Source organism: Narcine bancroftii, chromosome 4, assembly GCF_036971445.1.
Source record: "Narcine bancroftii isolate sNarBan1 chromosome 4, sNarBan1.hap1, whole genome shotgun sequence".
NCBI classification, from domain to species: Eukaryota; Metazoa; Chordata; class Chondrichthyes; order Torpediniformes; family Narcinidae; genus Narcine; species Narcine bancroftii.
Window position 1 is genome coordinate 192,292,449 of NC_091472.1, and position 23,016 is coordinate 192,315,464.

Here is a 23,016-nt window from a genome sequence, read left to right on the forward strand (position 1 = left end):
TCTGTTGTCTATCTCGTTGTCGATCCTTGCATCAGATGAAATGGTGCAGCAGAGGTAGGTAAAATGGTTAACCGTTTTGAGTTCTGTATGTCCGATGGAGATGTGGGGGGGTGGTAGTCATGGTGGGGAGCTGGCTGATGGAAGACCTCAGTTTTCTTCAGGCTGACTTCCAGGCCAAACATTTTGGCAGTTTCCGCAAAACAGGACGTTATGTGCTGGAGAACTGGCTCTGAATGGGCAACTAAAGCGGCATCATCTGCAAAGAGTAGTTCACGGACAAGTTGGTCCTAGAACGCTTCCATCAGCACTGTCTCCGTTCCATCCTCAACATTCATTGGAGCGACTTCATCACCAACATCGAATTACTCGAGCTGGCAGAGTCCGCAAGCATTGAATCCACGCTGCTGAAGACCCAACTGCGCTGGGTGGGTCACGTCTCCAGGATGGAGGACCATCGCCTTCCCAAGATCATGTTCTATGGCGAGCTCTCCACTGACCACCGAGACAGAGGTGCACCAAAGAAGAGGTACAAGGACTGTTTAAAGAAATCTCTTGGTGCCTGCCACATTGACCACTGCCAGTGGGCTGATATCGCCTCCAACCGTGCATCTTGGCGCCTCACAGTTCGGCGGGCAGCAACCTCCTTTGAAGAAGACCGCAGAGCCCACCTCACTGACAAAAGACAAAGGAGGAAAAACCCAACACCCAACCCCAACCAACCAATTTTCCCTTGCAACCGCTGCAACCGTGCCTGCCTGTCCCACCTCGGACTTGTCAGTCACCAACGAGCCTGCAGCAGACGTGGACATACCCCTCCATAAATCTTCGTACGCGAAGCCAAGCCAAAGAATAGCAAAGATAAAGCGATTTAAGCAACAGGCGGCACAGTTGATGTAGCGGTTAGGGCAATACTGTTACACCACTAGCGATCGGGACTAGGATTCAAATCCCATGCTGTCTGTAAGGACTTTGCATGTTCTTCCAGTGTCTGTGTGGGTTTTCCCCAGAGGGCTCCGATTTCATCTCACTGTTGAAAATGTACCAGAGGTTGTAGGTTAATTGGGCAACATGGGCTCGTAGGCCAAAAGGCCCTGCTAGTGTGCTCTATGTCTAAATTTAAAAAAAAAAGTTTTTTTAATGGTGGTGGGAAAGGTTCAGGGAGAGGCCCACAGGCAGGAGGTAAAAGGTGAAAAAGTGAGGGAGGGCACAGCAGCAAACAGGGAGAGGGCGTTGGCTCTGTGAATGGAGAGAGAAGGGATAGAGAGCCTCCAGGATACAAAGAGAGAGAGAGAGAGAGAGAGAGAGAGAGAGAGAGAGAGAGAGAAAGAGAGAGAGAGAGAGAGAGAGAGAGCAGGGAGTGGTCTAGCAAAAACCAGAGGTCAATGTTAATGCCATTTGGTTGGAGTGCCCAGACAGAATATTAGATGTTGCTCATCCAATTTACGGGTGGCCTTGGTTTGATGGCACAAAGCCATGGACAAGATATGTCAGCAGAGAGGTGGGGTGCAGAATTGAAATGGGTGGCCACTGGGAGATCTCCACCTTTCCTGCAGACAGAGTGAAGGTGTTCAACACAGCAATCTCCCAGTCTCTCTAATGTAAAGAAGACCACAACATAGGGACTGGATGCAGTAGAGGATTCCCATACATTCACAAGTGAAGTATGTCTTCACTTAGAAGGACCATTTGAGGCCCCAAATGGTGGACCAGGCCCGAAATGTTGGTTATGTGCCTTTATCTTTGCCGAAAAACCTCACAAAGATTAGCATATACAGAGCCGCTGTCATACCCACACTCCTGTTCGGCTCCGAATCATGGGTCCTCTACCGGCATCACCTACGGCTCCTAGAACGCTTCCAGCAGCGTTGTCTCCGCTCCATCCTCAACATTCATTGGAGCGCCTTCATACCTAACATCGAAGTACTCGAGATGGCAGAGGCCGACAGCATCGAATCCACGCTGCTGAAGATCCAACTGCGCTGGGTAGGTAACGTCTCCAGAATGGAGGACCGTCGCCTTCCCAAGATCGTGTTATATGGTGAGCTCTCCACTGGCCACCGTGACAGAGGTGCACCAAAGAAGAGGTACAAGGACTGCCTAAAGAAATCTCTTGGTGCCTGCCACATTGACCACCGCCAGTGGGCTAATATCGCCTCAAACCGTGCATCTTGGCGCCTCACAATTCGGCGGGCAGCAACCTCCTTTGAAGAAAACCGCAGAGCCCACCTCACTGACAAAAGACAAAGGAGGAAAAACCTAACACCCAACCCCAACCAACCAATTTTCCCTTGCAACCGCTGCCTGTCCCGCATCGGACTTGTCAGCCACAAACGAGCCTGCAGCTGACGTGGACATTACCCCTCCATAAATCTTCGTCCGCGAAGCCAAGCCAAAGAAAAAAAAGAAATAAAATACATGGTACGACCTGCGGAGTTTCTCCTGAATGGTGTTTTTACTAGCTTTTACTGAATGTTACTTTTCTCCCCCCAGAGCTTATCATCTGTGGAATGTGCACTATGAATAAAATGCACAGCTGCAAATCACCAGAGCTTCTATGACTGAACTACCAGAAACCATGAACTCCTAGGAAGGACAGTGATAGAAGAGAGCCACATCCCTTGCCAAGACACATGGCATGCTCACCAGTCATAACCTAATTAACTTTCTCACCACTTGATGGTACACTATGACCTGGAAACAAAATAATTGAGCAATTGAGCAGAAATGGTCTTTGGTAAAATCCCTGGTATCCAGCACCTATGGAGATTGGTAGGTGCCAGATAAGTGAATTTTCCGGTCACTATAGATTGTGTGATTGGTGAACTAACTGCAAGGTGCGCCAATTTTAAACTTCTGTATTTTTTTTTAACTGATTTATTTTCTGCAATTTTTTTTGTCGGTTGCTTGAATTCCATATAACGGGGTTTTTTTCCTGTATGCATCAAGTGTCCAATATATAATTCTTTCAGCTCCAGAAATGGCATAAGGGCACAGAACCAGGAATTGTAGCCCTTCAAACTCCTTTAGCAAAACATCACAAATTCTACCAAACACACAATTGGAAGGGAAAAGTTCTGCATGTGACAATTCCCCCCCCCTCCCCCAAATGATTAACCTTTATCTCCCACCACACTGATTTATACCAGTGCTCTCTTTAACCACCTCATTTTAGTAAATGGGCTCTGCCGCACAACAATAACTTTTGAAATATTCTGCCACATATTGAGTCCAGAGAAAACAGCTTAATCTAATTTATAGCAATATTTGCCCCTAGATATACACAATAATGCTGCCACATAACAACAAATTTCATGACACGTTCATGATAATAAACCTGATTTACTAAGTAAAAGCAGTATTATTTCAGATCGGTGCTTGGATCTTTAAACAAAAGTAACTACAAAACAACACGCTTATGTGGTTTGGTTTTGCAATAGTACAGCATTAATTATCTTCAAATGTTGAAATCATGCAACATTTCAATCAGCTGTCCCTGGTTTACAAGGAAAGGATTTAAAAAATGGCAGCATTGCTCTTTGTATGGAACCTCAGAGACACAGCACTCCCCCACAGGGTCTAACTGCCCAGTCTGACTGCTGTTGGCTCTGTACAGGCTTTAAACGGCCCAGTGGGGGCTTATTTTAAAATCCCACGACCGCGGGGTCTGGCCCCAAGATGGCAATGCCTATGATCGGCAAATGGCCACAAGGGGTTGCAGCCTCCGGGGAAGCAGAGGACTGGCGGAGGGTACCAGAAAATGGGGAGACCACTCTTGGGTTGAGAAGGTGAAGCAGAGGAGACAACCCATGGAACAGCAACCACAGCAGTGGACCAGCAAGGGGCTCTGAGGCTGAAGAAACATACAGTGGTGGGCTGCTGGTGACTCAAGGTGAGGAACTCACACAGGCTGCAGGCAACTGCAGTCAATGGGCTCACAGGAGACTGTGGACTGCTGGAGAAGTACCAGTTATTGGAACCAAAATGTGAGAAGGTGCGAGGGTGCTGGAGTCTTCCTGATCGTGACACATGTTTAGATCTGGAGCTAGGGGTGCCAATGGTTTGGACTGAAAACTGTGTGGTTGCAGAGGCTGTGGAAGAGCTGGAGGCGAATCCACGGACACTTAGTAACTCTGGGGTCTCTCTTTTGCTTCTCTTTCTCTGACTGTAAGGGGTGCTGGGAAATTTCTGCTGACAGTCTGCCTTGCAGTAGACTAAAGGATATTTTGGTTAATGTTTTATTACATGACAATAAAATAATCTTGATTTGCCTCTCACTTAAACACTTCTAGAAAAAAAAAGTTCCTTGCACACAGTAAAAAGGGCTAAAATATTGATCAGACTCACGTCAAATCAAAATTGATAATACAGGAATAAAAACAGTTACGTTAAAGGAACATTACTGCTGTTCCTTTATGGGTAGGTTTCAGCCTACCCATATGGGATCTTTAAATGAGTGATGCAGAATTTTCAACAGATGTCAGTCATGGAAACTACATGTGGATGCAGTTATATTTTTCTAAGTTGCTTTGGAGACTGACCTGGAAATTCACAATACCTGGGAATGCAGACATTAGTCAGGGATGATGCTTTGGGTGTTTAACAGGGACCACAACATCATGTTTTCACCTTTTCGGCTTGGGTGTATTGAGAAGATTGGAATAATTTTAATTGGTTGTCTTACAACGTAATTATGTTTATGTTGAAGATGCACGAGAAATTTCAAAACTTTTCCTTTGGGCTGAAGAGCAAGAATAGAAATTCACAGAAACATACTATCAGTTTCATTCAAAGGAAATCAATATTCTAAATGCCAGGATAGACAAGGATAAGCTATTTCCCAGGCATGTGACATAATATGGCTTTGAGTTTAAAAATGTTAATAGTTTAAAGCAAGGTCCAAGAGCAACCAGTCAACCTTCACATGAAGCCATTTCCTTTCCACAGCCATCAAATTAGAAAGATTGGGCTCAGAATAACACAAGGAGAGAACTTATTCAGAAAACAGGATGCAATTTCAGTTGGTGACCTGATGTGGAATCAGATGCATTTGATATAAAATATTCCTGTTAGTCACATAAAGGAAGCAGCCAAGCAGACATGCATCACTCTATATAAAAGCCCAGCAAACTATTCATTGAAATAAAACCTTTCCACTAATTTTTCCAATACATCTATATAGATTCCAGAATAAAAATAACAGGAGTTTATTAGTTTATCATCAATACTTCACATCTGCAGACATCTTAGGGTTGGAAAATTCCATTCTTTGAATCAATACAAGAAAATCACTGTATACTTAATTTGAACCAAGTGACATGTTTGCTATTCAACACTGTGACATTATAAAGTTTTAGTGTTCATTTTGTACGGCAATGTGTAGTTAGAACAGCAACATTCACATCTCACTTGTAGTGATAAACAGAATAAATGGTGATGTTGGGGGAAAAAACATTTTCATAACCTTGACCTTCTACAAATGAACCAAGGCTGCACATGCCACAAAAGTAGATTTATCTAAACAGCAAAAGAAAATATTTGGTCAGAAGTACATCTTTCTTTTAAATAATGTTTTAATCGTAGCATTTCAGGTATCCAGTTTAGTTTTGGTGTTTGGGAGAACTTATTCAGAAAATTTATCAGGCAAATTACAAGCTTCCAAGAAAGCAAGGATTAATGTGTCTGTGTTCTGCAACGTGATGACTGCAGAGCTATGGTTTCTGCAATGTTCATCACAAAAGGGAAATATGATGCAGGTGGAATCTTGGATTCTTGCATCAGAAGTGCCTTTGGATGAACGCCCCAGTTTCTCCGTGTGAGATGGAGAAAGCAGAGATTCTGCTTGTCACCAGTTCACTGCAACCTACTATCAGTACTAATGTGCTTAAGGAAACTTAAAACACCCAACATTCCCAAAGCTTCCTGATAGAAGGTGCTATAACTGAACAGAACGGCATCTTTAGCTGTGATTGTGAATGGCTGTCAGATTACAAATTCACATCTGCCACGGCTCGGAATAAAAAATTGACAAAAGTAAGGAACTGAAAACAATAAAGATCCAGCTTTGGTCGAAAGATTCCAAAATAAAACTGACATTTCTTTCCAGCCTGTACAATCCTGACGAATAAAGACTTCATGATTTTAAAGACTGGAGGTATCTTGATCATTTGAACCACAAATAATGATCTGGCTGGAAAGTTTACTACCAGTTGTTCATAATAATTCAGTTTCCTCCTCATTTTTTTTCCACCCCTTATGCATTCAGAGTAAATAATTTATTGTTCATAAGCTCATCTCAATGCCAGTTTATTTATAAATGAGAATCTGAGGCAATATCCATTAACAAGCATTGCATTTAAGGCAGAGAATAAGCAGTTTAGCAAATGATCAAGTCAGGCATCAGAACAAATTATTATATGAAAGAATGATTTGGTCTCACAATCCTAATGGGCCAATATCAAGTAGATTTTTTTTTGTAAATACACCATTTAGCTCATTTCCAAAAAGATTAATTATCAAAATTGAATTACTTTCTGGTTGCATTACAATAAAGGCTCATGAACATTAGGATTAGTGAGTCAGTTCTTGTAGGATGAATATTTGTGCAGCAGGTCTTTGTCGTACACTTTTACAGCAAGAAAATTCCAACCCTTAAGATCAACTCCTTCCCAACCAACTCGACTCTCTGAAACAGACAGCCAGATCGCACCAGGAACCAGAGTTCACATATTTGATTCAACTTTCTGTTTTAGTGATTATTGGAGCATACCATGTGAAGCCTTCTCAATTGACACAATTTGTTAAAGAAAATAAATGTTTGGTTACCTGACTCGTCCTCATTATTCAATTGCTTGTGCTCGACAGTCAGTGGTGACCATCAAGTACTTCCTTTTCACATTTATTTTTTGAAGAGTCATACAATTGTTAGTTTGAATCTGCGCTGCACCAAATTATCTCCGTCAGACCACAGGTCAGACGCTACCTCTGGAGTTGAAACTTATGCTTTCCTGACATTAGTCTTGCACCCTCTTCCACCTGTTGCTATCCCAGTGCTTCGATACTTCCTTTCTTCCTTGGCAACTAGGAATGGAGACAATGGAGAGAGCTACAATACAGTTTTACCCTTTCTCCTTCTGTCATTTTCTTGTTTTAAATACTTTAATATAAATCAGCTTGACAATTTTTAGTGTCAAGACTGCCAAGATACCCGAATACCTTTCTGCATTATCCATTACTATTGCAAAGTCAAATGTACAGACTACAGGACGATATTTTTAAAGTTAATTAGAAATGTTCACTAATTTAACTTATACATTAATGATTTGGATTATGGAATTGATAGCTTTTTGACCAAGTTTTCAGGTGATACAAAGATAGGTGGAGGGGCAGGTAACATTGATAACCAGATAAAAGTGAAAATATTGAGCAAATAAAATTATGCAGTGAGGAATAAAGTGCTATACAGGCAATACAAGAGCAGTTTTGATCTAATCCTGAGTATCAGTGCTAAATAAATTACACTGTGCTTTATTGTCGAACATTAAGGAATTAAGATCACTTCAATCTCTGCAGTTCAACAATCTCATTCCTTCAGTAGTAAAACACAAAAGTCTGCAGACATTGTGATTGTAGTTAAAAACACAAAGCTGGAGAAAGTCAGCAGGTGAAACAGTGTATTTTATATAGCAAAGATAAAGATACATAACCAGCTTTCAGACTTGAGGCCTTCATCAGGGTATGGATGAAATGTTGGCAGGTGTCAGGACAAAATGGTGCAGGAGGAGGGGCAGGGGGACGAACACAGTGGATAAGGGAGGGAGGGCACATCGGTGGAGGGAGGGGGATGGCTCTGTGAATGGAGAGGGAAAGGGGTGGAGAGCTGGAGGAAAGGAAGAAGGGATGGGGAACAGAGGGAGAGAAAGGAGAGTGGTCCAGCAGAAACCGGAGAAGTCAAGGTTAATGCCATGCGGTTGGTGAGTGCCCACACAGAATATTAGGCAATGGTTCTCTAATTTAAGAATGGCCTTGGTTTGGCAGTGCACAAGGTCACGAACATCATTCTGAACTGTCATTTTCAATGCATTCGGAGAAATCAAGGAGAATTATTGGACTGAATAACAAGTCAGATTCAGAGATCCAGGAGTGAAGAAATTCAAAAATCTCCTTTTAAAAAGCATCTTGTGGCACAAGATCAGATGCATATCAGCCAGATCTGATGTACAGTAAAACCCTGGTATCCAGCACCTATGGGGATTGTTAGGTCCCAGGTAAGTGAATTTGCCAGTTGATTGAGACTGCATGTTCCATGAATGGCGAACTAACAGTGAGGCATGCCAAATTTAAACGTTTGTATTTTTTAATCAATTTATTTTTCCTTTTGATTCATTGAACAGCGCAACTTCCTTGTTATGGCCGTTTGAAAACATGGAACATTACTGTATAGGACCTTCGGGCAATGATGTTGGCTATACAAGCTTGCTCAACAAACTAAATCTTCTTGATCTCTTGCTATTTTTTTTTGGCCAGTTGCTTGAATTCTGGATAATGGGGATTTTACTGCATATCAGCAAATAGTGAAGCAAAAAAAGCATCCTTTGATGTTAAGTAATAAATCTTTTCAGGCAGGAAGATGTGTGGAACAGCAAGGTGTTAAAGTGAAGACCTTGTGGTTTACATGATGGGGACACATCATATCACCTCAAAAAGTTAGTACAGGCAATCTCCATACGTGGGGAGCCTGCATTCTCAGAAAGCAGCCATATTGTTTTTTTTCTGTAATGCTAAGCCACCTTCTTAGCACATTTCTAGAAATGAGAGTTGAAGAAAAACTTTAGTTTGTTTACTTTTTATTTCACATAAATTCTGTGAGCGAATTCTGTTCAAACTTTTGGTCTTGATTTGTGAATTCTGTCTGGGCAAATTTCCATGACCCAAATACCACAGATCACCTGTATATTTGTATCAGGTGAGGAGAGGAAAGTTTAAGGGAGATGGCAGGGGCAACTTTTTTTAAAATATATAAACACACAGAGTTGTGGGTGTCTGGAATGCATTGCCGGGGTGGTAGTGGTGGCTAGTACAATAGGGAGATTTAAAAGATCCTTTGACAAGCACATGAATGCAAGAAAAATAGAGGGTTATGGGTGTGAGATTGGGAAGGTTTAGTTTGTTGAGTAGGTTTTTATAGCCATCATTGGCCGTAAGGCCTGTACTGTAATGTTCCATGTTCAAATGGCCTGTACAATCAATCAAAAAGACAAAGCTTCCTGGAATTCACAATGTAAACTGATCCAATACTGCATTTAATCATTAATCTTTGGATTCTAAATCCTACCTGCAGAACCTTTCTCAAAAGTAGCCAATACAGTCTTGTAACTTCAAAGTACTCCAATTGATGCAATTTCTCTATTGGAGAAATCTACACCAGATTTTTCACACTATTTACCAGAGCAAATCGTTAACTAAATGGACCTTTAAAAAAAATTACCACCCAAATCCTTCGAATGAATCTTCATACATCATTGAAATGCTAGGATAATTTACAATATTTGTGATCTTACTGCAGTTCGGGACCTTACAGTTTTAATGGTGACAAGTCGGGGAAACTGCCATATTCTTTTAAAGCAATAAAAATCTAAGCAATCCAGAAACAGGCCTAAAATGTTCAAGAGTTTTATTTTTAGATCCACTATTAATACTTTTAATATTAATTTAATATTTTCCTACTCTTTGCAACATACAATTCATACCCACAAAATTATCAAAAGTATTTTTTAAAAACATTAATCTAAAAACAAGCAAATGTTATCTGCAATCCTAGCCCAGGTTAAATTGACAGGTTGCAACTAGCTGTATTTAAGGCAAAAGTAGATGAAGACACATTCCTGATTATGAATATGCACAGCCTGAGAAATTCACAGCACTGGAAGTCAGACATTTAACCCATTACATCCAAATTTTAAAAATGAGCTACACAGGTTAATATCATAGGGCAGAATAACCCCTGGTATCCGGCACCTATGGAGGTTGATAGATGCTGGATATGTGATTTTGCCAGTTGCTTGAGATTGTATTAAGTGATTGGAGAACTGACAGCTGGGGGGAGGGGCAATTTTAAATACTTTTTTTTCATCTATTTATTTTCCGCAATTATTTTGCCAGTGGCTTGAGGCTGCTTGAATTCTGGACAACAGTGATTTTATAGAACTAAGAAATATCATAATCATACATGCAAGCGTGGGAGACTTGAAATTGCAGATAGATTGGATGAATCATGTTGGCCGAGGCCGTCTTAAGGAGGAGCTTGTCCAATGCATCCGTGGTCATTTTCTTGAACAGCAAGTTACTAGAGAAAAGTTATTTTAAATCTGGGCCTGCGCAACAAGGCAGATAAAATTAACAATCTTGCAGTGGAGGATTCTCTCGGAAAGAGTGATCACAGGATGGCTGAATTCCTGACAAACGGAGGGTGTAAGAGTTTGATCTAAAACCAGCATGTTATGCCTAAACAAGTGAGACCATAATAGGATGGGGGAGCAGTTTGCTACCATAGATTGGGAACACAGGCTAATACAGTGGGACAGTTGAGGAACAGTGGAAGACTTTCAAAGTGATTTTTCACAGTGCTCAAAATATATTCCATAAAATGCAGGGATGATAAGGCCAGAGAGACCCAGTCTTGATTAATCAGGGAACTGAAAAAAGCTCCACTATAAGTTCATGCATGTAAAGTCACCAAGTGTAGTGGGAAACTGAAAGATTGGTAAAACTTTAACATGCAACAAAGAAGCATGAAGCAAGCAATAAAGAAAGGGAAGATAGATTATGAAAGTAAACTAGGAAAAAATATATAAATAGAAGTTGATTTATAATTCTATAAAGCGGAAAAGGGTGACTAAAATTAACTTCAGTGTCTTGGACGAAGAGAAGAGGAATTAATATTGGGTAATGGGTGAGGTCTTGAATGACTATTTTTGTGTCGGTATCGGTGAAGGATGTCAGATATTATGGGTGTGATGTGAGGTTGGAACCTCAATACAGCTGCTATCGCTTTAAAGTCATAGTGTTGAGCAAACAGGTCTATTGGTTGATTCATCTCCTGGACCTGTTGGAATGCATCCCAGGGTACTGAAAGAAATGGGAAAAGTTAGAGTGTAAGTGTTTGTGACAAGTTAACAAAATTCTCTAGACTCTGTCATGCTTGTGTTTAAAAAATGTAGGCTATAGGCCAGTTAGCTTAAAAGGCCAGAAGGGGGCACGAGAAGGCCTTGGCAAGTAGGATTATGGATTATAGAAGGGAACATGTTCCTGGATGCAGAGGGGTAGGGAAAGTCCTAAATTAAAACTTTGCTTCCATATTCACCAGACAGAGAGACCTTGGGCAAGGTAAGGTCAGTGTAGAACAGGCTTATGTACTAGAGCAGAATGGCCAACCTTTTAATTTTACATTCTTAGTTTAGACATACAGCACAGTAACAAGGCCATTTTGGCCTATGTGTCCATGGCACCCAATTAACCTACACTCCTGGTACGTACGCATGGCCTGAAATGGCCTGTTACCATGCTGTATGTCTAAATTAAAGATTAAAAATTAAAAGGTTGGCTACCTTTGTACCAGAGTATGTTGACGTTAAGAAAGAGGCAGTGCTGAATCTACTTAAAAACATACCTATTGGCAAATTCCTAGGACCAGTCAAGATATACCCAGGTTATAACAAAAAAGGCAGGGAAGAGGTTGCTAGGGTGTTGGCAATGATTTTTGCATCCTCCCTAGCCACAAGGGAGGTACTGAAGAATGGAGAATGAGTAATAGAGAAAATCCTGGGAATTATAGGCCAGTGAGCCTTACATCAGCGGTGGGAAAACTATTGGAGAGGATTCTTAGACAGGATTTCCAAACATTTAGAGAGGCTTCTCCTTCTTAGGGATAGACAGCATGGCTTTGTGAGGGGTAGGTCGTGTTTCAGGAGCCTAATTAAGTTTTTTGAGGAAGTAACAAAAGAAATTGATGAAGGTAGGGCAATAGATGTGGTGTACATGGATTTTAGGAAGGTATTTGACAAGGTCCCCTGGTAGATTCATTCAGAAAGTCATGAGGCATGTGATCCATGAAACCTTGGCTGTGTGGATTCAGAATTAGCTTGCCTGTAGAAAGTAGAGGGTCGTAATAGATGGAATATATGCAGCCTGGAGGTCAGCGATAGCAGAGTTTTGCAGGGATCTGTCCTGGGACTCCCACCCTTTTTTATTTTTATAAATGATCTGGACAAAGAAGTAGAGGGGATGTGTCAATAAGTTTGCAGATGAGACAAAGGTTGGAGCTAATGTGGATAGTGTAGAAGATTAAAATACGACAGACAGGATGCAGATTTGGGTGGAGAATTGGTAGATGTTCAATCTGGTTAAATGGGAGGTGATGGATTTCGGAATGTTGAACTTGAAGATGGAGTCCGTGGTTAATGGCAGGATTCTTAACAATGTGGAAGAGCAGAGGCCAAATCCAAAGATCTCTCAAGGATGCCACAAAGATTGATAGGGTAGTTAAGAAGCCTTCATTAGTCAGGGGACTGAGTTTGAGAGCCATGAGGAAGGAAATGTTGCAGCTCTACTGGTTAGATGACATTTTTGAGTATTGTGTTCAGTTCTGGATGCCTCATCACAGGAAGGATATGGCTACTTTGGAGAGGGTCCAGAGATTTACCAGGATGTTGCCTGGATTGGAGAACACACGTTGTAATGTTCATGTTCTATATACATATTAAAAACATAATGTCATGAAGTTAAATTTTAAGTCCCAACTAAATAAACCGATCCAGGTTGTAGCAGAGATTAAAGTGCTCAAGAATCTTAAACAGGAACTCACCTACCGACTTTTAGCAGGATGAGGTGAAAAGTAACCAACTGTAAACTGGCTTGAGATGGAAATATTATAAGGCAACACATCTTCATGTTATTAGGTGTTCAAACAGGTAAAAGAATCTATGAATAGCTGAATGCATGGCATGTACTTTTACGGCACTCATTGTGCTTTTCCTCCAGCCTCACCAAGCTACCAGTGGGCATCACTCCACCTCAGACTTGATCGCTCTTTCTCCCTCTCTCGCTGAAACTGAACTATCGCAGCCACTACACAGGTTCACACCAACCAAAAGAATAATTTTCTGACACTCACCCCTATGCAATTTCATGTAATATTACATGTCTGTTTTATTACAGAACAATAAATTGTATCTGATCACCAAACAATCCATGTGCTTGGACCTCCCCACCTCCTACCAACCCTATCATCTAGACACAATCAAATGCCACAATCTTTCCTATTCTTATCTGTTTTCTGGACTTTGATCTTCTGAAATCACATGATCTTTCATGAGACTATGCTACTTGCCATCTCACTTGATGAAGCCTTTCATTTAAATTCTGCAGACCTCTTCTTCTGAGTCATCCAACGGGTTCTTGATTAGCCAAGGTATCAAATGTTATGGGGAGAAGGCCAGGCATTGGGGCTGAGTGGGAAAATGGATCAGCTCATGATTGATTAAATGGCGGGGCAAACTCAAATGGGCTGAATATTCTGCTCCTATGTCTTTACAAACTCACAATAACCACCTTGACAGAACGTGCCTCTTGGCTAAAGTCCAGAACCTGCTGTTTCTTTAACAAGTAAATGACAATCTCGAAACAGATTCCAGCCAACCACGAGTCAAATTAAAAGGAAATAACTATCATTTCATATCCAGTTGCTTAAGATAATCTAAATCTAGGTACAAAATCAAGGATTGAAATACAGCAGCTCCAGTCAATGAAAGATTTCAGATTGTAATCTAGTTCCTAGTGCAATCATTGACTTATACAGGAACCCAGCAGATAAACTAATAAACGCAACCTGAGAAGGGTGAGAACAGGCAGCAAGAAAACTGGAAGGAACCAGGGGGACCTTGAGAGAGAGGTGAGCAAGCATCAGCAGGGTTGTAGACCACAATCTTAGTGCCTAGTCTTGGAGATCGAAGGGCAGAAGAAAAGGAGAGTGCTGGGATTTTACTGCTCTTTGCGGAGATAAACAAATGCTCTGGTTCAAAAAGGAAAGACATGAAAATACATTAAAACACACAAGATGGAGAGAGGTACAAAAATTAAGTTCAATGCATATATAAACTTAAAGTGAGCTTTCATGAAGAATTTAGCTTATCCTGGCTCTGGGCTCAATCGTCACAGCTTATAATCAACATCAAAACCTAATATACTCAGCGAGTCACTGTAGTCGACCATGCATAATGGGACCTATTATCTGACGCTCATAGCAAATGTATAATAGTGCCAGGTTTACTTAAACCCTGCAAGTTGGCAGTAGAATATATTCTCTAGTAAAATATAGCTGTCTATTTTAGTGCAGTTACAATTGAAACATCACTTGTCCAACATCAGAGTTATGCATCTTACCTGAAGCTGTTCAGAAAAGCAAGAGAATGGGGAGGGAGCTGCTGGATTGGGCAGAGAAGAGACAAATACAGAGAAACAGAATTTTCACAGCACACCAAGAGAAAGGACACCACGAGCTGGGCTTCTTGTGGCCGTGAACAGTAGAAGGCGTAACAGTAAATGAATGAGCTGTTAAAATAATGTATTAGACAATTCTACAATGTAGGTCAACTCTGGCCACAATAACTCATTTCACTAAATGGTTTGGTAAACGACCCATTTGGATTTTCATTTCAGGTTCCATTATTCAGTTTCATTTCTAAAAGTTATTGGTTGCTCTGCAATTTAAATCTTTAAAATTTTCAGGTTTGAGGTAATTATGCAGAAAAAAACCCAATAATATATTCAGAGCATTTATTTTAAAAAAAGATACTTTTCTTTCTCTGATGCAATTCAAATACATACACTAAGATGCACACAACAGAAGAAGGATGTCGATTACATCCAAGTACTCTGCACAAGAGAAGTTGGTTCATGACGACAAGACTGCCTTCAATTAATTTTCCTTCAACCGTCAGAGCAGAAATTTGGCAATTAAAATTTCATGTGCTTTAAAGGTTACAGAATAGTTTGGCTAAAAGAATATACAAGATTTAAAAATAGCCAAGGCTTTCTGCAATTGCAGACACAAAACGGCCCTGGCACCAAACTCAAACCATACTCATGCAAGTCCAAAGTATGCGTTGACCACTAACTGATCACTAACATCAGCATTTGATCTCAACTCTGTACTTATTTAGCCTTTATGTACACACAATTTTCAGCCGGAGTTAAGAGGTGCTCCTGGAAAATCCTTTCATGATTGATACTCAACCATATGGAATTTTAAAACCATTTTTTCTTGGAAACGATCAATTGCCCATCCAATAATGGAAGAATCCTGCTGGAGAAACCAATAAACTAATATTTTAAAGGAAGAAATAAAAACACAAAATGCTGGAGAAGCTCAGCAGGTCATGGTCCATTATTTTACAAAGGCAAAGATATATAACCGATGCTTCAGGCTTGAGCCCTTCATCAAAGTATGAGGAAGAGCCAGTAAACATCCAAACAAAAGAGTGAGTGGGGGAGGGGCAGGGCAGGAGATGATAGTTGGAGGAGGGAGAGGACAGCAGCAATGAGGGAGAGGTGGGGGGGGGGGATGCTAGGGCTGTATGGGTGAAAGAACTGGAAGGATAGGAAAATGGGGGTGGGGAAAGAAAAGGCAAGCTGGATTAATGGAAAGCAGTAAAGTCAATGTTCATGCCAAGTGGCTGAAGGGTACCCAGACAGAAAATAAAATGTTGTTCCTTAAATCTGCAGATGGTCAGGATGGGATAATACACAAGGCCATGGACAGACATGTGAGAGTGGGAGTGAGACCTGGAATTGAAATGGTTGGCCACTGGGAGGTGGCTAGGGTTGCGGGCAGAGAGGCGATCTCGCAGTCTGCAACCGGTCTCTCCGATGTAAGTGCAGGGGAGACAGAGAAATTGAGAGAAGGGGATAGAATCCTTGCAGGGGCAGGATGGGAGGAAGGGTAGTCCAGGTAGTTGTGGAAGTTGGAGGGTTTGTAATGTATGTCGGTGGAAAGCTGGTTTCCCGAGATGGAGACAGATCCAGGAAGAAGAGAGTGTTATTGGAGATGGACCAGGTGAGTTTGAGATCGGGGTGGTGGAAGTTGGATGCGAAGTGAATGAAGCTGACAAGCTCATCGCGGGTACATGATGTAGCCCTGATGTAGTTGTTGATATACTGGAGGAAGAGTTGAGGTTCTTGCCTGTGTAGGATTGTGGCATGGATTGATCCACAAAGCCCACAAACAGGCAGGCATAGCTGGGACCCATGAGGGTTCCCGTGGGATTTGGAGGAAGTGGGATGAGTTGAAGGAAAAGTTATTTAGAGCGAGGACGTTCTGCCAGGCGGATGAGGGTGGTGGTAGAGGGTGACTGCTTGGGTCTTTGGCCCAGGAAGAAGTGTTTTCAGACCTTCTGTGTGGGGGATTGAGGTATAAAAGGATTGGACCTCCATCATGAAGATGAAGTGGTCTGGTTCTGGGAATCTGAAGTCACTGAGGAGATGGAGGGCAGGGAGGTATCGTGGATGTATGTAGGGAGGGATTGGACCAAGGGAGAAAAGATAGAGTCAAGGTAGGATGAAACTAGTTTGGTTGGGAAGGTGCAGGCAGAAACAATGGGTCTACACAGATGGTTGAGCTTGTGTATCTTGGGTAGGAGGTAGGTACTGGCAGTGCAGGGGTGGGGGAGAATGGTTAGCCTTGTTCAGAGGAGATGAGTTTGGAGATGGTGTTGGAGACAGTGTCTTGATGTGCGGTGGTGGGGACCTGTGTGAGGGGTGGTTAGGAGGTCCAGAGCGTCCTGGTCAGCTGCTTGCTCTGGACCTTTTGATTTCCAACTGCCACCAAGACATCAACCGTCTCAACTGTACCACCCTCCTCTCGTATTCCAATTTCACCTCAGAACACTCTGCCCTCCACTCTCTCCGCCCTCCACGACAATCCCAACCTCACCATCAAACCCGCAGACAAAGAGGGTGCAGTTGTGGTCTGGTGCACTGACCTCTTACCTAGGCCAATCAACAACTCTTAGAGACCTCCTATCGACCCCTCCCACAGGAAGCCACCACCACCAACTTCATCACTAACCATTATTTCTGCCTGCTCCTGCCCCACCAAACTCATGACATCCTACTTTGACTCTGTCCTTTCTCCCCAGGTCCAATCCCTTCCCACCTACATCCATGATACCTCACATGCCCCCCACCTCCTCAATCACCAGATTTCCACAACTGGACTGCCTCATCTTCACGATGGATGTCCATTCCCTTTATACCTCCGTCCCCCACAGAAAAGGTCTGAAAGCACTTCGCTTCTTTCTGGACCAGAATCCTGACTAGTCACCCTCTACCACCATCCTCCTCCACCTGGCAGAACGTCCTCAGTCTAAACAACTTCTCCTTCAACTCATCCCACTTCCTCCAAATCAAAGGTGTAGCCATGAGTACCTGTATGGGTCCCAGTTATGCCTGCGTTTTGTGGAGCAATCCATGATGCAAGCCTACACAGGCAAGAACCCCACCTCTACCTCTGGTATATCAACAACTACATCGGGGCTGCTTCATGTACCCGCAATGAGCTTGTCAACTTCATTCACTTCGCGCCCAACTTCTACCTCGATCTCAAACTTATCTGGTCCATCTCTGACAACACTCTCCCCTTCCCGGGGTCTGTCTCCATCTCGGGAGATAAGCTTTCCATTGACATACATTACAAATCCTCCAACTCCCACAACTACCTTGACTACACTTCCTCCCATCCTGCTCCCGCAAGGATTCCATCCCCTTCTCTCAATTTCTCCACCTCCACTGCATCTGTTCCCAAGATGAGGTCTTCCAGTCCAGATCATCTGAAATGTCTGCCTTCTTCCACAAATGTGGCTTCCCCTCCACCACTATCATCTCAGCCCTCACCCACATCTCCTCCATTTCCCGCTCATCTGCCATGACCCCCTCTGTCCTTGGACGCAACAAACACAGAATCCCCTTCTTCATCCTCACCTACCACCCCACCAGCCTCTGCATCCAAAACATCATCCTTTGGAATTTCCAGTACTTACTATAGAATATCACCACCAGACACAATTTTCCTTCTCCTCCCCTCTTGGCCTTCCACAGGGACTGCTCCCTCCGCGATTCCCTCATGCACTCATCCCTCTCCACCCATCGCACCCCCCCAGCACCTTGCTGTGCCCACAGATGGTGCAACACGTGGCCACACCTCCTCCCTCTTCACAGATCGGGCCCTAAATAGGCCTTTCACGTGAAACAACACTTCACCTGTATATCCAGAAGACTTATTTACTGCATCTGGTGCACCTTTTGTGGCCTTCTCTACATCAGAGATACCGGTCACAGACTGGGAGATCGCTTCACTCCACTCTGTTCGCAACCACAGCGACCTCCCAGTGGCCAACCATTTAAATGCGGGTCAAACTCCCATGCTCACATGTCTGTCCATGGCCTTGTGTATTATCACCCGCAGATTTAAGGAACAACACATTTTTTGTCTGGGCACCCTCCAGCCACATTGACTTTACTGCTTTCCATTAAACCAGCTTGCCTTTTCTTCCCCCCCCCCCCCCCCCAACCTTTTCCTGTTTTTTCACCCACACAGCCCTACCATCCCCCCCACCTCCCCCTCATTGCTGCTGTCCCCTCCCTTCTTTCTCCACCTATCATTTCCTGCCTCGTTCAGACACTTACTGGTACTTTCTCATATTTTGATGAAGGGCTCAAGCCCGAAACATCGGTTCTGTATCTTTGCCTTTGCTACATAAAGGACACTGTTTGACCTGCTGAGCTTTTCCAGCATTTTCATATTTTTACTTTAACCACGGTGTCTACAGAATTTTGTGATGAACTTTTAAAGGATGAAAATGCCTTTGGTCACACTAACCAAGGCCAGAAATTTAATCTGAAAATAAAATACTGCTCCAGCGAATACAGCGAGGTTAGTGTAGTAGTTAGCGTGACGCTATTACAGCGCCAGCGACCTGGGTTCCAATTCGGCACTATCTGTAAGGAGTTTGTACATTCTTCCTGTGCCCCCATGAGTTTCCTCTAAGTGCTCCGGTTTCCTCCCACCCTCCAAAATGTACAGGGGTTGTAGCTTAATTGGGGTATTTGGGCAGCACAGACTTGTAGGCCGGAAGAGCCTGTATCCGTGCTGTATGTCTACATTTAAATTTAAAACAACATCTGCATTTAAAGCAGCCACTCTCTCCTGTGGCTAATTCCATGCTTATTTAGCTGGGAGAATGAGCAGGTCCCATCTGTAACTGAAGGGTATCAAGAGGATCTTTGTTGCATAATTGAACAGTATGTTGGATAGCTGAAGTGTAAGTCTCTACTTATTTTCTAAGGGGAGTTGGACCAATTTTAGCAATTATTGCTTTTAGCTGCAGGTGACATTTGTTCAATTATACGGACTATTTAACCCACCTGCAATACATTAAGAAGAGATAAGAGGAAATTCTTTCTTGCTTATCACCTCCTTTCTTTAGGTCTTTATTGATCACCTTTGCCAACTTGATAGGTGCAGACAAACCTGGGACTTGACATCTGTGTAATCTTACCCCAGAGAGACAAGATCAGCCAATCAATCACCTTTTGCTCTGAGTAATCCCCATCTGAAATCGGCAATGTTTACTGGGGTTTATTTGTTTAGTGACCATTCTATTTAGTGATCAGAGAGCACCTGATGACTCTATTTTCAGCTCTGTACGTGTAAAAGGATTATTTCTTCTCCTTGCTAATAACATGATGCTACCTTTGACAAACAGTGCTAATATGAACAGATACACACAGTTGTAACTAGTCTCTGAGTGGTATTAGACCCCAAGTGTGTCCTATCCAATTATGGCTTACAGATGGAAACTATATTCCAGATGGGGAAAAAACATGCACTTGAGCATTTATAAATGGTTTTATGCAGATTGCAAAGACACAATAGTTGTAAAAACCCATCACTCCAAATTGTGGAATTATCACATAGCGACGACAATGTCAGCAAGTCTGCACTGTGACTCCATTTGTGTTCCCACCATTTGCATTCCTATCACTCAGTCCTAACAAGCTCTAATCAGCAACAAGTAATGATATCACTGGAAGCACAAGCCACCTGAACCAGACATTTTTACAGACCAAGCCTAAATCAAGTGGCCCGTTGGATTTACTGGGGAAATGATGTGCATCAACCAGACATACAAAATACATCTTTCCAGAATGGAAGGGCTCTGCACTCAGCCAACAATGACCAGCCGATGAATGAGAGGGCAAACAGTGCATTGGCCTTGACAGCAAGGAGTCAACGATGCTGAAGTTCTACATGGCCTTGGTAGACATCCTGGGTATTGTGTGGCATTTTGGTCTCCTGAGTAGAGGAAGGATATTCTTATTCTGGGGATGCAGGGAAAGCTGCTGAAGATTGGAGTGATCAGGATTACATTCAGAAGAATTAGAGGGCCCCTCAGTGACAGGCAGGAAAGATGTTCCCAATGGTGGAGACATTGAAAACCATGGGGTCACTGCCTAAAAGCACAGGGTGGCCATTTAGGATGGAGAGGAAAAAAAAACATTCTTCATCCAAAGAGTGGCGAACTTGTTGAACACTCTCTCATGAAAGAGTTGAGGCAAATTATTAAATATACACAAGGGGCTAATGGCTGCAGAAATCAATATAGGAAGAGAATAAGGAATTTAGATGATCAGCCACATTCATATTGTATGGCAGAGAACACTGTGAAAGGCTGAATGGCTCTTGATTTATTTCTATAATTCCAAGTTTCCAGAAGGCACCAGTTTCAATACCCATTCTGTGACAAGTCAGCTGGTTATCATAGAGGACAAGCAAAAGCACTAAAATTTGTTCCTCTGTCCATACAGGAGGCAGAAATCAGGGATAAGGAGTAAAGAAAAATTTGGTCCACGAGTTCTTCCAAACTGGAAACCAAGGCGACATTCAGTCTTGGTTGCCAGTGCTCACGTATAATTGGTAGAGGTGGGTCGGACTACAGCACAGACCAGAATGGTGTAGAGAGATATGGATCAAGCGCAAGCATGAGGGACGAGTTCAGGAAGAAAATATGATCGGCAGGGACAAATTGGGCTGTAGAACCCTCATGGGAAGAACACCCCCACTCCCCCCCCACCCTGTCAAGAAGGAGAAGCAGAGGAGATGACCCTACAGGGTAGGTGACCACGGCAGCGGACCAGCAAAGGACTCAGTGGCTCAGGAACTGACACAGGCTGTGAGTGACAATGTCAGGCTGTGGGCTGCTGGAGACTGGCTTGTGGGAACTAGGTATTGGAACCATATTCATGAGAGTGCTGAGGGCAAGAAGGTTCCTGAAGGTTTCCTGATCATGTCAGAGGTTTGGATCTGGAGCTCGGGTTGTTAATGGATGGAATAGGAGTCTATGTGGCTGCAGAAGCACTAGAGGCAAATCCACAGACTCCCAGTAACTGAAAAAATCTTTTTTTTAACTACTCTTTCTCTTAATATAAGGGGGGGGGGGGGGACACCAATGCCAAATCTTTGTTTGCTTTAATGTACTGTAAAACACAAAGGTCCGCAGGTGCTGTGATTGTAGTAAAAACACAGAAATCCTGGAGGAACTCAGCAGGTCTCGCAGTGTCCATGGGAGGGAAAGATGTATCTTTACCTCCTACAGCTGCTTCGATATCAACCGAGTTCCTCGAGCATCTGTGTTTTTATAGATAATGTTCTCACAAGCTCCTGCAATTGACTTTATTTTGACCAGTGGAACCCGTAACAAACCAGCTTTGGATCAACTTTGCTTCCATTTTCCCTTCCTCCGGAGAGCACCCCTGCACAAAGGGTACACGTGACACTGGGAACTTGCTGTATCATGTGCTGCACTTGTCAGATTCAGTAAAAACATGACAACCCCTAGTGATGCAAATGGAGTAACACTAGGTTTTGTCAGTCACATCTAATTAAGTGCAGAGTAAAGAAACTGAGCTCATTAAAACTGAATTTTAAATTAACCAATCTAAAAGTAGACACCTTCTGATATCTCGGTTAATTACATTCTACCAGTCCCAAATTCTAAATTTCAGCAATAAAAATAGTGGTATCTACGGCCTTTCAGCACTTTAGGGAAAAAAACATTCACAGCACCACTGCGGACTACATAATCAATGCATGAATAACTGGATTTGTCTGGCTGTCCAATACTAATTACTCTGAGCACTGCTTCCACCAGTCACTTGTACATTTCTTACCTCTGGAATCTGCCAAAGTGCTCTGTGTTGTTGTGGATGGTGTTTCAGTTGAAGATCCCTCTGCAATTTTGTGCCCTGCACACATAGCTTTCAGCATCTGGAACACGGCCAATGGAGCCACGTTCATTTTCAATAGATCCACGATTATTCTGACCAGGAACAGACATAGAGAAACCAGAACAGTTCAACAATCAATAGATACGCACATGGACACTGATTCCCTAATTAAGGGATGTTCTGAAGTGGTATCACAAAGATGAATCTATTGATTATTTTGAGATACTGAAAGAGTCATTAAAATAGACAGTACAACATACTGATATAACTGCAATTATGCATATATATGCCAATATAAAAGACAAGGCCATTACAAATTGTTCAAGGATGAGAAAAAGTGGTTTGAGGGAACGTTTGAAAGTCTGGAAGAAAAATAGAGGGTCACAGGTTAGGGAATATTTAGAACTTTTTTTAAAAAAGGAATATATGGATCAGTACAACATTGAGGTCTGAAGGGCCTGTACTGTGGTGTAGTGTTCTACGATTAGCTGCAGCAACTCAACTTGGAAAATAATAAAGCCATTTAAATCAAGATTCTCAATGAATTTTTTTTTTTTAAAAAGTACAATTCCAAAAATTAACAGAAAAGATGGAGATCCAAGAACTGCACTTTGATGAAAAAATGTACATGGCTACTCCCTGAGGAATCAGTAAGATAAATGCAATTTAAATAACCTAACC

The 23,016-nt window shown here is 42.5% G+C and overlaps 1 protein-coding gene across 2 annotated transcripts in view; it reads right to left on the minus strand.

Moving 5' to 3' along the window:
• Positions 1–23,016, minus strand: part of mzt2b (mitotic spindle organizing protein 2B) — a 46,917-nt gene that overhangs the window by 10,808 nt on the left and 13,093 nt on the right. Inside the window, exons 4-5 of one of the 2 annotated variants that reach the window (XM_069933417.1) lie at positions 22,279–22,427; positions 13,883–14,065 (exon numbers count right to left, since the gene is read on the minus strand). In XM_069933417.1, coding sequence (XP_069789518.1) covers positions 13,883–14,065; positions 22,279–22,427 — 332 coding nt within the window. The remainder of the gene's footprint in view (positions 1–13,882; positions 14,066–22,278; positions 22,428–23,016) is intronic. The other variant, XM_069933418.1, reaches the window with a different exon arrangement.